This window comes from Antedon bifida, chromosome 2 (assembly GCF_963402885.1).
Source record: "Antedon bifida chromosome 2, ecAntBifi1.1, whole genome shotgun sequence".
In the NCBI taxonomy this organism is placed as follows: domain Eukaryota; kingdom Metazoa; phylum Echinodermata; class Crinoidea; order Comatulida; family Antedonidae; genus Antedon; species Antedon bifida.
Window position 1 is genome coordinate 22,731,834 of NC_136227.1, and position 16,804 is coordinate 22,748,637.

Sequence of the window (16,804 nt, forward strand, 5' to 3'; positions counted from 1 at the left end):
CCAGTACCCAACACCGGGTAACCCCCTCCCCCACCTACTCTTCCGAAAGAAGTACTGGGTTCTTTAAACAGCGCTGGAGCCTGTGCCTATTGTATTGTATAGCCATGGAGGTATAAAATAGAAAATATTTTATACCTCCATGGTATAGCTATGGTTTGCGGAGCTTCTGCCTTAACCGCTCGGGCCACTCGATTGATGTTTTGGTCCATGCAAAGATAGTGACAACCTATCTTTGGTCCATGTCAAAGAATTATGTCCATGTTAAAAGAATACAGAGGGCGTGCTATTTTTAATATCTCGTATGAAAGATACAAATTGGGGTTTTTAGATATTTTAACCTAATTTTTGTGAATTTTTAACTTTGAACAAACGAAAATAATTTAAAACCATGTACTGTATCTTTTATTGTGTTTGACCATGAATAAATATTTTAAAAAAAAAGAAACCGATCTCTCTCTGCCCAGTAAAAAGTTATTTGAACAAAATCTGACATTAAACACTACAGACCTATATCTGTGTTACCTTCCTTATCTACAATTGTCGATTCATGATCAAATCTTTGCCCATGTTCAATTCGTTAACACCGATAAATAACACGTTTTTTCCTGGTAGATCTTGGTTTTCAATCACATTCTTATTCTGCTATTAATGCAAACTCTCAGTGTAACGTTATTAGCGTCACTCAATAGTTGGTGTTTTACTTCATAAACTTAAATTTAATTTTTCGTATAATACGGTATTATTTTCTTTCCTATGTATTTAAATGGCAGGCAGCAAAAGTCACTATTCAGGGTTGTTCATCTGAATAGCTTGCTTAATGTATTGTTTAGATTCCATAAGGGTTATATTTTGGGTCCCTTTTTTCAATTTATTTGTTATTGCTTGCTGATGACATCAAACTTGTTAAGATATGGACCTTCTCCGGGTAGATACAGCATCTGGATTGCCTTGCTGTGCTACAACTCGGCTATGTCTATCAATGTCTCCAAATGCAAGTCTATGTCTACCTCTTCAATCAACACTTCAATTCCATTTTGAAAATATTTTGAAATAAATAAAACTGTTTCTGTTTATAAGGATATAATACATATATTAATAATAGGGTTTAGGTATTCTTTAAATTTGTGTAAACATGTTGATTATATTGTTGTAATAGAATATTTGAATTTATTTAGAGACAGTGTAGGAATATCGATGACGGCAAAGCTCTTATTATGTATATAAAGCTTTAATTTTGATCCAACCGCGAGTATGTTCGGTTATCTTTAATTTTCGGAATCATCTACAACAACGTGCGCAAAGGAATCATCTACAACAACGTGCGCAAAGGAATCATCTACAACAACGTGCGCAAAGGAATCATCTACAACAACGTGCGCAAAGGAATCATCTACAACAACGTGCGCAAAGGAATCATCTACAACAACGTGCGTAAAGGAATCATCTACAACAACGTGCGCAAAGCAATCATCTACAACAACGTGCGCAAAGGAATCATCTACAACAACGTGGGCAAAGGAATCATCTACAACAACGTGCGCAAAATAAGTTTTGTAGGTTTTATTTTTGTAAATTTTGTGAAGTTCCTAACTTGCCTATTCTTGCTGTAGGAGGTTTTTGGATTTAATTTTTTTTTAAAAATGCATTGATTTTCGTTTTTATATGTCGGTTCGTTTGCATAATCTCAGGATACATTCCTCAGTTTGGGCTCCGTCGGAAAGAGTTAACCTCCTCTTAATATTTTATCCGATTCCATGTATTGTTTATTGTAAAGTGAACCAAAATTAATTATATAACTAATTCTGGTACTTCCATTAATTATGTGTAATTAAATTAAAATATTCCATAAATTCAATTATACTTTATTCAAACAACTTATATACATCTAAAATACTCAAGCCGCGAAACATTGTCGAAGGGCCGCGGCTGGGCCCTATGTGAACTCTGACGCCGCGACCTGCAACCCAAAAAAAAATCGTTTTCATCGGACCTTTCAAAGTACCAAAATAAAATAATATATTATAATAAACACCACCACGTATGGTCTAGAGATTCAATAAAATGAAATTTGATTGATTTTACCATGCAATTCGACAAATGAATTCAATACATTGTATTGTATACCACTACACATTGATTGAAATAAACTGCTGTTCATACACATACATTTCCAATAGAATGATCAGACTGCGCATACAACTAATATAGGCCTATGGGTACGTTTCGTTGTTGATCAGCGATTACCAATTGATTCACAACTTCCTATAGCGGACCATGGCACATGTGTTCAAATAGCACGTTTGTTTGATTTACCTTTGATGATGTTTTCTATCTGCAAACTATCTTTTAAACTAAACCAATCCAACCAAACTGTGTACCAATATTTTGATACTGTTTAGAAAAAACCTATTTTTTTCAGCAAAAAACTAAATAGAATACAGCAGTAAACATACCCTTAAAATGATTGTAATTGTGTTATTGTTATTATATTAACTTAGCATTGAATTGTCTGTTAATATTTATATTATTTTAAAATTTAAATGTCAGATGGGATGAACAATAATCCCTAACAACTTTTACAATGTAAATGGCTAATACAGTATTATATTTGTCACGCTGCTAGCCCGCTATGTCCCATAAGGACTACTCATTCATAAGCTGAAGCAAGCAGCAGTTATAGTATTTAAGGCCGACAGTTTTGCGACTTTGTAAACTCGACTATAATTTATAGATCCCAGCTGCTGGACCCAAAAAACGTCTGGGAAAAGAGAGTCTATGAGGGATTGAACGATTTTGGATTCTCGCCCTTTGATTGGTTGACGCGAATCAACAGATTGTGGAAGAATTTTGTCACTTGTACCACCGTGAAGTCACGTTGTCTCTAGAGGGTATTCAGTTGCATGCCTATATAGGTTGAGGTCACACACACACACACACACAGCACATTAAAGTTCAAAATTGAACATTTTTAAATGGGCATGTGATTCATAATTAAAGAACTATCTTTGATTTGTATGTATTTTTGGACATCTTTTTAATAACTAATCATAAATATATCTGAAAAAAGAACAATGATTAATTTTAAAATGTTGAGCAGCGGTTTTTGTAAGAAATATTTCTTGTTTTATTATACTACTATTTAAAGGCCTATGATTTGTAACATTGGTTTTTACAGTAATTTCTCATGACTTAGCATGTGATACAGTTGCAAGGGTTAAGTCAAAGGTCTGACAACAAAAACCTCTTGTTCAACAAATCTTAAATCAATTCTAGAGGGATATAGGACCTTCAAATTACCATCAGTATCTGAAACTTTTACTTGCTGTATAGTAAGATAATGCTGCTGATCAGTATCTGAAATGGCCTGCGCTTTACAAGTTGTATCTATGACACTACTGCATGTATCACTTTCCATGCAAACCCCAACATGTTGATCAGCTCCAACTGCAGATTCTGAAATTAATTTCATTTTTCCTATTTTCAAGTCATCACCTTGATTAGGTAGCAGCTGCCCTCCTAACTTAATATCTAGCATTGCTTTTAAGAGGGCATCCATAACTTGTTTACAAATATCCAAGTTGGTAGAACTGGTCACTTCAATAAAAACATCTTTAGTCTTTGATGAAATCTGCCACAACAATGAAAAAATAAAATGTTCATAGAATTATGTTTTATTTATGTGTATACTGTATAAATTTCAATTTTTTTGGTTATTAATAAAGGAATTTTTTTAATTTACAAAATAATAATACAGTACCTTTGAAATGTTTGAGTTTGTAATTGGTGGAAAAGAAATAACCTGATCATCTGCATTTGTAAGACATGGATAAAGTTGTTTATCTTTTAGTAAATCCAGATATCTAAAAAAAAACAGTTTAAATTAATTAACTGCATGTATAATTATCTTTTCATATGATCATTATATCAAGTTTATGCTTGAATAAACAGCAATCTTATTACAGAAACAGACTCCCTAGCATAAACCAATCACTCACCTAGCTCTATGGGATTGAGTTTAGAAAGTAAACTAAAGAAAGCTGTATAATTTGTATGTATAGTTAACATTTAAAAAAAGTTGTTATTGGGTAATTGTAAGACTTACTTACATTGGGAAATCTGGGAGAAAAGAATCATACAATATCATTGTGCTTTCATCTACCATGGGCTTTGACCATCCCTTAGCAGCAAATATAAATTCAGACAACAGAGTTGACTCTGGAGCAGGCCTATGGTAAATGCAGAATGTAAAACATTCCTGGTCAGACATTGGGAGTGGCAAAGGTTAAATAAAAAAAAAGCTTTGGGTATAAAAATACTGCAACTATTCTCTATACGCATTTCCCGTTCTGTTTCTTGTAGTAAAAGAGGATGATCTTCTGTACATTTGTAACACTTCTTATTTTTAATATCAAAACTACTATTCAAAAGATTGGGACCTCTGACTTTCAAAATTATGTAAATATTTACATGGTAGTGTACTATTAACTTTTTTGGGGGTAAACTATCTAATTACTGATAAGTGATCCCACACACCTTTCTTCTACACACAACATATTTCATCATCTGTCTACAGGGTTATTCATGAAAAATAAAAATGTTGTCAAGTTTTCTAACTGTAAAAAAAAGGACAACATTTCTCAATTCCATTTTGTTTAAAATGTGGAAAAAAAAACACCCTAAAAAAATTATAAATATATAAACATTTACACAAAAATGTGTAAATGTAGGCTTCCGAGTGACAGTAACAAAACAGGAATCTTGTTTTAATTTACTAGAGTGATGCAACTTGAGTTTTGCAAAAAAACATGTTGTCGATCTGGTGGCATCATGTCAGGCAATATCTCTAGCTAGACCTACATTGAGCTAGTGGTACCGTAGCAGCAGCAGCAGCGGTGATGTTGTGTTTTATGTGAATGTGTGTATGAACCGACAACCTAAGTTCTGGGAAAAGCATGGTAAGTGGCTATGTGTGAAAAAGATCACTTATTGTTTTAGTACAGGATAAATTCCTTTTATAAGTTAAAATGTGAAATAACAGCACATGTTAAACTATAAAAATCATGTTCTTGTTAATACTATACACAATTTAATGCAAATTTGTTTAAAACATGCCAATTCTAAATCTCTTATAGCTCAAAATGAAAGGCGACACCCATTTTTGTGTGATGGCCCGGGGAGAGCATGGCTATGGTATTTTTGCCTACACACGTAGAATAATTACTTTATGGACACATTACAACTTATTATATGATTTAATGGACAAAGGATTTGTCAAGCACGTACTACACTATACATCTATATATAAATTTACGTAAGGGCAAAATTCGGTAAATTGCACGTTACTTCTAGAATGTTTACTCGATGGTATACTAAGTTGATTCATCTTTCGGTACTGATTTTGACCATCTGATGTAACCCTGTTTACTAATTAATTTAAGTAAGATAATTAGTTATTAAATAAACTTTATTACTGTGAGTGTGGGTAGGCCCTACTGTTAGATTATAAACACATACTAAACAAATAAACTATATTAATTGCTTCTCAACGTGTATTAATTAGTAATTACAAAAAATAAAAACGGTGTAGTGGTGTATCGTTACATGTACTTTACTATTTCAATCGACTATGACAGTGACAGTTTTAACAAAGTATTAAATCGCAAATGTTTTACTGTATTTAGTGGTATATTATTTATAGGCCTATAAAACATGAACAAAATATTTCGTTACTGAGTGGATAAAGAATATATTTAAAAATTGTTCCTCTTTGTATCTATACTCTTCCCCATCTTTCAACCCTAATGTTACATACAAAACACAAATTGGGTTTGTTTAATCAAAAAAGTGGACTCATTTCGTGACAAGTTTCTCTTTCAGTGCTAATTTTGCTTGACTACATAAATCATCGCATCTATTTATTCGTTTCTGTAAACGACAATGTATTATAGTCCTGCGGTACGTACATTTGAAATCGCCAGTTTTTTTTACGTTGAAATTACTGTGTATTCGAGAACCATCTGTGGGCACGACCTTTTTAGCTTTTTTATTCGAACATTATTTCAGCGATCAATCCTCCCATGGTGCCATGTTTCTCGATCGCTAAGGAGGAATTTCATCATTGTTTTGAGCGAGGCGCAGGCTGAGTAGGGCCTAGCATTTTCGTTCGGTTGAAATTTATTTTAATTACATCTGAACAATATAAATAATGGGGGATGTAAGAATACACAATTAGAAGTTTATCGTAACTATTTTATTATCATTTTTGCCATATTACTTTAGCCTACATACTGTAGGCCTAGAGACAGTATAATAGGTCTGTCTAGCTAAACTAAGCCTTGTTGGCTAGGCCAGATCGACTGTAAACAACATCATTGTTTTCATCATCACCCTTTATTTTCTCAATCGTTGTTCAATCGCGAAAGGGCACGCAAACATTTTGGGCATTACAGTATGAGGTGCCCACTAAATAAGCAATAATATTTTCATGCAGATAAACAATTTTATTTTGAAACATTTATCGCTTTGCTAAAAAAAGAAATGCATTACACCAATTCATTTTTGTGTGGCACTGGGGTTGTTGCAACTTACTTGTGTACCCCAGACAAGGAACTTCTTTTTATTTTCTTTCTTAACTCATCAGCTTCTTTGTTTAATCGTGACACAAGTGACAATGCAGTTTCTTCGGTGTGCTTACCCAAAGGAATTATCTAAAACGACAAATAGTATACGAAACAAGACAGTTTAGAAATCGTTATCTAATTTTAAACAAAAACAAATTGTGGAATAGGTTTCTGGAACCACGATATACTTCCTATTTAATAATAAATTGATTGTGTTGAGTCTATCTGTACAGTATGAACAATTAATTGGCAATTGACGAGGGAACAATGAAAAAATAGAGAAAATACACAGATGTATGACTGAAAATGGCTTTACCTTAAGAACGGCAGGAGGAATAGCATCAAATTTAACAGGTGTCTTGATAAAAGCAAGATCATGGGTTGCAATGGTTGCTTTTGTCCTTTTTGCACATAGAGAATCATGTAATTTGGTCTGCAATGCAAAAAATAAAGTCAGTTGATACACAAATACACAATATAAAATGTACCAATGTTGGGAGAGTCGAAACAATAGACAATGTTATTCAATCTTGACCCATAAATCTCAAAACTGTAAAATAAGAACAATTATCATTCGTCTAAAAAATATATATGGTCGACCATCCCAAACATATAAGTGGTGTGTCAAAAAACCTAAATGGTATGTCATATAAATGAACAATGGTGTGTCACTTTACCACCCACAATAATATCATGAACATGGTAATTGTTCTTCAAAATGGGTGCGTCATCATAACTCTAACCTAAAGGTAAGTCATGTCATGGAATTAAAAAATATGACACACATTGGAAAAATGATGCACCTCTCCCGGGTGTCGTATGGGTCATACAAATTGCAATGAGGAATTCATACCTGGACTGAAAGAAACTGCTTAAAATTTGATCCACCTTCTAAGTCAACATTGCGAACAATACAACACACAATGTATGGCCGTATATTGTTGGTATGTTTGGTCACAATAACATCGACAATGTTCTTGGCTTCAAGGTCGGCAATAGGTAGTATCTTAATTATTTTTTCAACTTTTGATGGGGGATCATTGTTTTTCTTTTTTTTCCCAAGACTTTCCTCCTTAGTCAGTTTTGATTCCTTGGTAGATGAGCTTGTTGAACCATTCTTTGTTCCCTTTTTTCCATTTACTCTAACATAGTCAAGGATAGCCTTTGTTTTGCATTGCTTTACAAGTTTATCAAGCCGTCTATCCTTGAATTTGTTATTTAAAAGCAAGCACTCTTTTAATTTTGAACAATTAGCTAATTCAGAGGGTAATTCACTAATGACATTTTCATGAAGATCAAGCTTTTTCAAAGCTTTTAGTTGGTCAACATTGCCACTAAACTGTTCAATGATATTTCTGGAGGCGTTTATGTCACTCAGATTAGGGAAACATGTGGAGAATAAACTTTCTATAGACTTTAGTTGGTTTCCAGCAAAATTCACAATTGCTAACTTATTCAACACTAGCACAATGGGTAGTTCTTTAATTTGATTATTGCTCACATCAAGGCTCTCAAGGTTCGTTAGTTCGTTTATTGTAGAGGTAATCACTGAAATGTTATTATTAGAAACATCAAGTAATTTCAACAGTTTCAGTTGGACTAGAGATGACGGCAGTGCATCCAATTGGTTATCTCTGCACACCAAGTGAACCATGTGGGACAGCTGGCCTACCTTTTCATTAATCGACGTGAGACAAGTATTTGAAATTTCAAGAAAATTTAGCTTTTTCAAATCAAAAATGTGTTCATCAAGTCCACCATGTTGTATTCTACTTGATATTTCTGTACCTGATAATACTAATTCTCGACGATTTTCAATTTTTGCACGAGTTGTTTCTTCCCATTCATTTGTTGACGACATGATGGTTCGAAACGAAAAGGCCTAACAAATCATCAGAGAAGAAATTATAAGTCATGACACGCGTGCTCTCGAGATAGAGCGCCTCTCACGACTAGATTTTGATGACGATTTTTAATATATAATAAATAGACGCCTCCTGTTCACGATTTACAAAAAAAAATAATACAGAACTGTAACTCCAAATAAAATATTTTATTTTTCACGCTGCTGCTCTAGACCGCTACGTCACAAGAGATAAATCATTCAGATATAAAGCAAGCAGCAGTTATAGTACTAGACACTGACATTTTTGCGAAAAAGGATTTATAGGTACCAGCTGCTGGATTAAAAAACGTCTGGGAAAAGAGTCTAACGGTTGAACGAGAAATCCCAAAGCATTTCTGGTATTTATGAGTCCCATGATATTACTGTAATTCGCTTTCAGATAATTATTGAATTATTATCAAAACAGTTCATTGAAGTTTTTGTTTGTAATAGGATACTTCACACTTGAAGTATCTAGGCTTGATGAAGTGACCCCCAGACTTGACCTTAGCACTTTTTTCATCATCTTTTAAAATATTGAAATACATTGCGCGTAATAAATAAAATCAATAAATATTTTATAGTGCTATACAATAGAACTAAATTATTTTTCAACCTATTTTTTGTTTGTTAATTCATTTCATACCTACATATTCTCTACTGTTCAACATTGTTTTCTGGTAACATTCATTTTCTTCTACACATTAAAATTGTTTTTATATATTTTCTAAAATTGTTGACATTTTTTTTTTTAATCATTTGTTTTTTCTCTTAACCTTCTTTTTTTTTAGACATCACCACAATGATTCATTCCTCTTTTAACAATGGTTGGTTGCATTTTACAAACTAAATACCACCAACATCAATTCTATACTTTAATTTGTAAGTTCCATATCTGACCACATTTTGTTTGCCTTTTGTTTGTTTATTTTTTTGTCTTTTATTTGATGAGAATTTCCAACTCCCACGGAAATAAACATAACTAAGTCTTTGACTGACTTTACTTTTATATATACTAAAAGTTAAGACGGAAAATATTTTATTTATTTTGAAATTCTTTCCCATGTTATTTCTTGGGTAAATGTAAAACATGTTTCCAATTGCGCAACATTTTACCCAGAAATGTTTTACTTCTTTACATGTAAATAGCATATGTTGCACACAAATTACTATCGGAAAGTTTCCATAATTTTAGCCTACACTTATTGGGTAAAATTGTATATAGGCAGCTTGAAATTTAAAAATGTCACTTTCGAAATATAGACATAACTTTGATTCCAATCAATTTTTTAAATGGGTTTAGGCTTACAAGATTTATATATTAAATTATATATAAAATTTGGAATAAAATTGTTTGACTGTTATTTGTAGTGTAAACATGTTTTTTTCACGATATGCGTACAGTTATGGTTGTTGTTAAGTTGTTGAATGACTATTAAGTCGACACTTATTTGTTGCACACAGGTGTCAACTTGTTGGCTTAATTTAATGTAAATCCAAAGTCGATGATGTGATCATGAACGCGCACATCAAACACTGAATGTCGACTTGGAATAATTATACGTACATAATAGTAGCCAACAGGTTAACAACCATACCCTACAAACATGTATAACAAACAAACACCAAACGTCGATTTGATAGTAAGCTAACAACTCAAGAGATTCAACCCCGAACATCTATGCCTAATTTATCACCAAAAATGCTCAGATAGTCTTAATAAAAAAAAAGGCACACATTTTTTCACATGTTGCGTTATCCCATTTGTGGAGGATGATAGTTTTCACATTTGGGGTCGCTATTTTCACATTTATGGGTGATGTGTGTATGTGGTTGCTTTCACATTCGTGGGCATTTTCACATTTGTGGGTTCAACAGGTGTTTTTCTCATGAGTAGATATTTCACAAAATGTCCTTACACTGCGTGAAGAGTTTATATGTATGTAAAGCCCAATGTAAAGAGACTGAAATATCCGAAACATTCACAAATAAATTATGAAAAGTAGAACATAAGATGAAAACATTTATTAATATAATAGTTAACAACAAATGTTTTGTATTCAAATTGATTGATACCTTTTATAGCTGGTAACAGTATCAAGCAACTACTGTACTACTTTTGAATATTCTAATCAACTACCTCCTACTTTCTTAAACAATTACTTGTTAGGTTTAGTAATTAATTTAGGCTTATTTGTCTAGATAATTTTCCAAAGGGTAAAATATGGTACAGCGGTTGGTACTTATATTTATCATCTTCAGTATAAGAAATAAAATGGCTATACAAAATTTTTTCTACCAAAAATACTATTTAGTTAAAATACAGTATCACATGTATGCTTATTATATCAACACATTAAGAATACTAGACACACAGTGACAGCACACAAACTAAATACAAATAATAAAGGTTATTACTGTGTTTATGATTAATTATCATAAATTGATTGATAAAATGATGTAGGCAAATTATCTTATTTCATTCAATCTATCCAATAACAAATTAAAAATGGTAAGGAAAATTTACTTCAAGCTTACAAAAAATATTTCAGAAAACTATCTACTTCTTATACCAGTACAACAATAATACTAATGGTATATTAACAAAAAAAATATCTTTATAGTGTTTAACTTGTTGACAACTGGCTTCTGTGACTGGTTTCTTATGAATAACATTGTATTCATTCATTTTATAAAGATGAAAAATAAGACACTAGAACAACATTCACAAGAAGACATTTTACTGTTTCTGTCTGCCACACAAAAAAGATCAAATACTATTACGATTTTTTACTTCAGTTATCACAAAAATTAATTGCCAATTTTACAGATTTTTTGCGTGGTTTTGATTTCCTTTGTTTTGTTGAACTCTTTGTACTATCACAGCTTGATATTTGAGAAGATTTGGTTTCAGTTGAAAGATCTTGGATATCTTTCTGTGGATTAGACAAGTTGTCGGAAGGAGTAACTTGTTGCAATTGTGTTTCATGTGATTTAAGTAAAGTTGGCTCAACCGGATTCAATATTACATTTACTTGTGCATTTGTCTGTCTTGGTTGCAGGGCTGGACTTTGCACCACCTTTGCTGAATTGGTATTTTGCATTTCAGGCTTAGTGGGGGTCATCAGTTTAGTAACCTATTAAAGACAAATAAACAACATTAAAATGATGTCACAAGACAATTATATTCTAATAAATTGCTGTGTCGACATTCTGCTGTTTGTTTTCTCTTTAAATTTTTCTGTTTTACTGGGCTTTATTTTTTATGTATATATATATATATATTTTTTATAAATGTTGTATTTTTTATTGTTTGTTATGTGCAATTTGGACCCCATTGGAAATGGGCTGGTTTTTCCGGCCTAATGGGTGTTCCTGATGCTCGTTATTTTGTCTTTAGTCTGCTTGTTATTTTAATGTTGAGCATCAAATAAATTCAATCAATCAATCAATCAATAATTGCATACCTGTAATGGTACAAAGTTGTTTGATGTAGGTGGGGATAAATTTTGAGTTGGAGTTGGTAACCTAGTCCAACTTGGTTGATTTGGTCCTGTAGGTGGTCCACGTGGTTGTAGCATTGCACCACCATATCCAGGCTATGAGAAAAACAACATTGAAACAAATTAGTAAACCTTCAGATTTTAAGAAATTGAAATGAAATTAATGAACTTTGTAGGTGAAAATAATTTCCTAATTTCACCCAATAAAATAATAAAACAGAATCATGAAACAAACAGATATTTACAAAAGAAAGTCGTCCATCACTATGCTTAGTATAGTACTACCAAAAAATACATAGCACTTTACAAGATATGCTATTTCAAATTCTGAACCTTCTGTTTAATATGCAGATGTGGCAACCATTAACTCACTGGGGCTTTCATGGTATTGTACAAACTCTATTGGATATTGACTTTTTAACATCCTTGGCATGGTTAAAGGTTAGGGAGGTTCACATAAAACTGGTTTAAAAACAAGGTGTCATTGTATAATAAAGTAGGATTTAAATTTCATGTAAAGAGAGCACTAAACTAAAAAAGACTGAAAAGAATACATACTTGACGTTGATACTGCTGAGGTGGCATTCTAACATTTGCTGGTGCCATATTTCTATTTTGTATATAAATTGGTTGTCTGTATCCTTGAACTTGACTAAACTGGCCAGTGAGTACTTGTATTTGACCAGCCTGGTTAATACCTCTAACCTGCTGACCTGCATGAATTTGCATTTGGCCAGCTATTGGCTGTTGGCCTGCAGGTGCATGCATTTGAAAAAGCTGGTTAACACCTCGACTTAACTGTTGGTCTACTTGTATCTGACCAGACTGCATAAATCCCTGCTGAACTCCAAATGCTGGTGCCTGACCAGAATAGCAAGATCCAAGTTGATGGCCTCCTTGTAATTGACTATGCTGGCTGGGGTGTAATTGTTGCCCACCATGTACATCAAAACTATCATTTTGTATACGACCAGGTTGACCACCTTGTATAACATGTTGAGGTGCAGTCCATTGAAATTGATTTGGTGAATGTGAGTTAGCTTGATATCGTTGATCAAGGGCTGTCTGGCCGATTGGGTGAGTGGGTTGAGGCTGGTAGATTTTTTGTCCTTGAGGAATTTGAGTAAATTTTCCAGGAGGTGTATGTTGAGGTCCTGTTTTATGTTGGAAATTCTGTGCAGCCTTTTGAGCTTGAAGCGGTGCAGAAAAGTATGCTGGACTTAAAAGTTCAGGCTTTGATGGTTGTGTTTGATTAGGATCTGAAACTAGAAATATTGTACAACGTTAATTGTTTAAAACTGAATTCTTACTCTTTAATTTACAAGTTAATATAACCTTTCATCATTCACCAAATAACATTATTTGTACCATTCCACAAACATAAACATTCATTAATTTGTTTTATATAACATCTAAATGTCATGTCCTGTCATTTGAATCAGATTTAATAAATGGTAGGTCTACATTATATTTACATTAAAGCAGTAACATTTATTTGGTTATTTACATTGAAAAACAATTATATATATTTGTTTTTTATAGTATATTAAATATTATATTTATTTAGATTTTATAAACACACCTACACTTTATGTCAACCAACGACCAAACAATCTTAGGCCTAGCTTGGGTAAATGTTTAGGAAGACAGCGATATCATTACAAAACTTTTCCAGGCAATTGACACTGATCTAGGCTAATTTTGTTTTTTTTCCAGATTCCACGTCTTGTAGACACTAATTAATCAAAATCATACAAACGATTTAAAGCGATCTACAAGCGCTGTTGGATTTCATGTTCAAAATCACAGTAATTGTGGTGAACAAAATTGTTTGTACACGAAAAGAAATTTTTTTTGTATGTGAAAACAAATTAAAAAGTTCTATTTAACGATCGTTAATAGTGCATACTATTGCACACCATGTGACCCACGATCGTCCAATGAAAATTACAGAAATTTATTTAAGTTTGATATAATATCAAATAGCGTTGTTGCCTACACTCTCCTATGCAGGGAATTTAAAGTCCAAATGAACACGTATCGGCGTATGGCATAAAAACAATTTTACATGCGCAAGTACCATTTCCGGCCATCTAGGGGTGTCATTTAACAAAATTAAGTAACATTTTTATTATTGTTCAGTGTTTTTAAAACATTATTACACAGAATTCATATTATGTTTCTGTATTATAACAATTTTCAGAACAAATGTCAATTTCAAAGATTTCCAGTACTTTCAAGGAATTTAAGGACGCGTACGAACCCTGCTTATGGCTGTAGCAAGGCTATCACAATACATACAAACTATTACAAACAAATCTTACCAGCAAAGAGCTGTGAAACATTAATCTGCTTTCCATAAGATAATGGTTTTGAAAAACTTGGAGCTGATTCTGGCTTGCTAGCAATATGACTAATATTCAATAACCGACAGAGGTCTTCTGTACCTTTCTAAAACAGAAATATTAAATTTAAAACATAAATTCGGCAAAGCATATTGGCAGTTCATTGAACATCTATTGTGGAATTATGTCAGGTCAATACTGCACATCAAAACAGCAGACTAGTCGATTGATTGCATTAAATTTACATAAAATATATTTGTAATTGATATTTAAAAAAAAATGTAGTTTTCATGTTTTGGTGGCGTTTGAATTGTTGTCGCAAAGAAGTTACATGACACTCTACAGGTTAGTTTTCTTTTGCACATTACTATTCAGCCAGTTGCACAATATTTTCAAACTTAAAAAAATAATCTGACCTGTAAATAAATTTCCTTCTCTTGATTGTTTAAATTTGAATTATCATCTTTGACTTTATCCACAGTAAGACTGTTTTTATCATCTCGTCCATCATTAGTGTCTTCATCAGTTATGCTAATGTTGGCAGGATCAGTATTCAAGATAGCAGCAGGCTTCACAAGAGTAGAAGCTACACCCTTTTTCTGCTTTTTACCACCAGATTTTGATAGAGAAGATGGGGCAACTGTTTTCTTAGATGGCTTTTCTGACTGTTGTAATTGTTTCCACATGCTAGCAAACTCCTTTTGAATGGTGTTTGACTGTGGATTACATGTTGAGTTGTTTCCACTAGTGTTAGCTACTGGGGTTTTGTTTTCTTCATTGATTGACTTGCGTGGCAGTATTGTAAATGTTCCTCCTACATGCTGTCCAGCCTGTGTTCCAGTCTTGGGACTTTTGCCTAAATATACAAATCAATTATTCATTACTTAGTTCAGAAAAGTAAATTATTTATAAAAGAATTATATAACATTATTTTAAATTTAAATAAATTTCTATTATAGGTAAAGAGTGAAGTGCATCTTAAAACTAGTGAATATAGGATATACCTTTATTTAGCTTCTGTCGAGAAGCCTCGGAATTGGTTCCATCATTTTTTCTAGATTGTTGGTGCTGTACAAAAAAAATTGGTATGAATTTATTAAGCAAGTTTAGGTATCACTCTTCACAATAACCGTTAAACCACATACAGTAGACCTGTTATGTGAATGGTCCATACATCTGTACAACTTACCAGTATCCAATCATTCCTTGCATATAATATGCTTTGAACATTAATGTCTAAGGAATAATTTAATTATACATAATATATAATTTTTATAAAAATGAAATTATCTGGATTTTTGCTATACTATCAGTTTTCAGGAGGAGCTATTTTAGGTGTCTATTCATCCGTTCTTCCTTTATTTGCACTTTTCTGTTTTTTTCCTTGTTATGAAGCTCAAAAAGTAAAATAAATATATTTTAAAAATAGTTTATTGGATCGACCCATTTAAATTGATGGATACTACTTGTACAGCTAATAATGAATTTTACTGACCATAGGACTTTGTGGTTTCCTAGACATTTGTGCAACTTTGGTAGTGTTACTGCCTATTTCAGCAATTGTATTATCGTACCAGCCACGATGTCTGGTGTGTTCTATATAATTGACAGGCTTGACAAGTGCTGTGGGCTTAACATCCAATCCACCTTTGCGCAGTCCATGTGATAGATTTATAAAAGCTGTGGGTGGCATTCTGTAACCACGAGAACCAGTACAACGTATAGAAATTCCTCCAGTAAACTGCTCATCAAATATAACATCATATAAAGTGTCTATAATACGATCAGCTGAAATTAAATACAATATGACATTTATTGTTCTATGTAATTATATAGAAATAATAAACGTTTATGAGTACAAACTAATTTCATGAGGTAAAAGATAGGTTATATTTTCACGAAGTAAACTGAAAATAGTAGAACAAATTTTCATCTTTTAACGAATGAAATTATTTGAATAAAAATAATTAGGAAACAACAATGGAAAAGCTGATGTTTTTTGGCGAGGACTCAAATGACCAAACTGATTGACATTCTCATAGGAATCAACAACTTTGTTCTCATTATAATAGTACCGTAACTGTATTAGGTCTACTATATCAATTATTTCTATAAAAAAAAAACCAAATATATTGTATATAGCAAAATGGTTTCGTTCAATAAAAGAAATCAGTTGGTTGGTACGTGTTTATGGCTGCTGTAGTGCAAGAGAGGCAATGCACCAACACTGAACTGACTTATGACTTTTCTCCAAACTATGTAATCCTTTTCCAGACTTTAAATTGTAAAATATTAGATCTAAGTATATATATTTATTATTTTTTCTTAATTTAACATATCAGTTATTTGCTATATTCCAAATTCTCTTATTCAGATTTTTAATTCTCGTGTAATTTATTTTATTTATAGGCTTTTGTTTTTCTTTAACTTTTCTGTTATTGTTGTATTTTG

General features: G+C 32.4%; 2 protein-coding genes across 5 annotated transcripts in view; both read right to left on the minus strand.

Annotated features, from left to right (window-relative positions):
- Nucleotides 1–435: 435 nt before the first annotated feature.
- On the minus strand, nucleotides 436–8,528 carry LOC144858625 (leucine-rich repeat-containing protein 47-like). 2 transcript variants are annotated; one of them, XM_078714712.1, is made up of 6 exons: nucleotides 7,474–8,528; nucleotides 6,937–7,053; nucleotides 6,589–6,707; nucleotides 4,107–4,226; nucleotides 3,758–3,860; nucleotides 436–3,628 (listed from the first exon to the last, which is right to left on the minus strand). In XM_078714712.1, the coding sequence occupies exons 1-6, from the start codon at nucleotides 8,479–8,481 to the stop codon at nucleotides 3,215–3,217; spliced, it is 1,881 nt and encodes a 626-aa protein (XP_078570838.1). In that variant the 5' UTR covers nucleotides 8,482–8,528; the 3' UTR covers nucleotides 436–3,214. The 2 variants fall into 2 exon arrangements, with proteins under 2 accessions (XP_078570838.1, XP_078570839.1); XM_078714713.1 differs by lacking the exon at nucleotides 4,107–4,226 and having other exon boundaries at nucleotides 7,474–8,525.
- Nucleotides 8,529–10,515: 1,987 nt separating this feature from the next.
- Nucleotides 10,516–16,804, minus strand: part of LOC144858458 (5'-3' exoribonuclease 1-like) — a 76,330-nt gene continuing 70,041 nt past the window's right edge. For 2 of the 3 annotated variants that reach the window (XM_078714670.1, XM_078714665.1), the window contains 7 exons: nucleotides 15,849–16,141; nucleotides 15,358–15,421; nucleotides 14,770–15,209; nucleotides 14,333–14,459; nucleotides 12,567–13,273; nucleotides 11,973–12,104; nucleotides 10,516–11,642 (listed from right to left, as the gene is read on the minus strand). In XM_078714670.1, the coding sequence (XP_078570796.1) occupies nucleotides 11,301–11,642; nucleotides 11,973–12,104; nucleotides 12,567–13,273; nucleotides 14,333–14,459; nucleotides 14,770–15,209; nucleotides 15,358–15,421; nucleotides 15,849–16,141 (2,105 nt within the window). In that variant the 3' untranslated portion in view covers nucleotides 10,516–11,300. The remainder of the gene's footprint in view (nucleotides 11,643–11,972; nucleotides 12,105–12,566; nucleotides 13,274–14,332; nucleotides 14,460–14,769; nucleotides 15,210–15,357; nucleotides 15,422–15,848; nucleotides 16,142–16,804) is intronic. The other variant, XM_078714671.1, reaches the window with a different exon arrangement.

What these genes read in the sequence shown, in the direction of transcription:
- LOC144858625 (XM_078714712.1), bottom strand. Translation starts at nt 8,481, where the DNA reads ATGTCGTCAACAAATGAATGGGAAGAAACAACTCGTGCAAAAATTGAA. An exon ending in AGCAGTTTCTTTCAGTCCAG is followed by an intron (nt 7,054 to 7,473) that starts GTATGAATTCCT and finishes TTTGCATTGCAG; the next exon opens with ACCAAATTACATGATTCTCT. An exon ending in TTCCTCCTGCCGTTCTTAAG is followed by an intron (nt 6,708 to 6,936) that starts GTAAAGCCATTT and finishes TTGTCGTTTTAG; the next exon opens with ATAATTCCTTTGGGTAAGCA.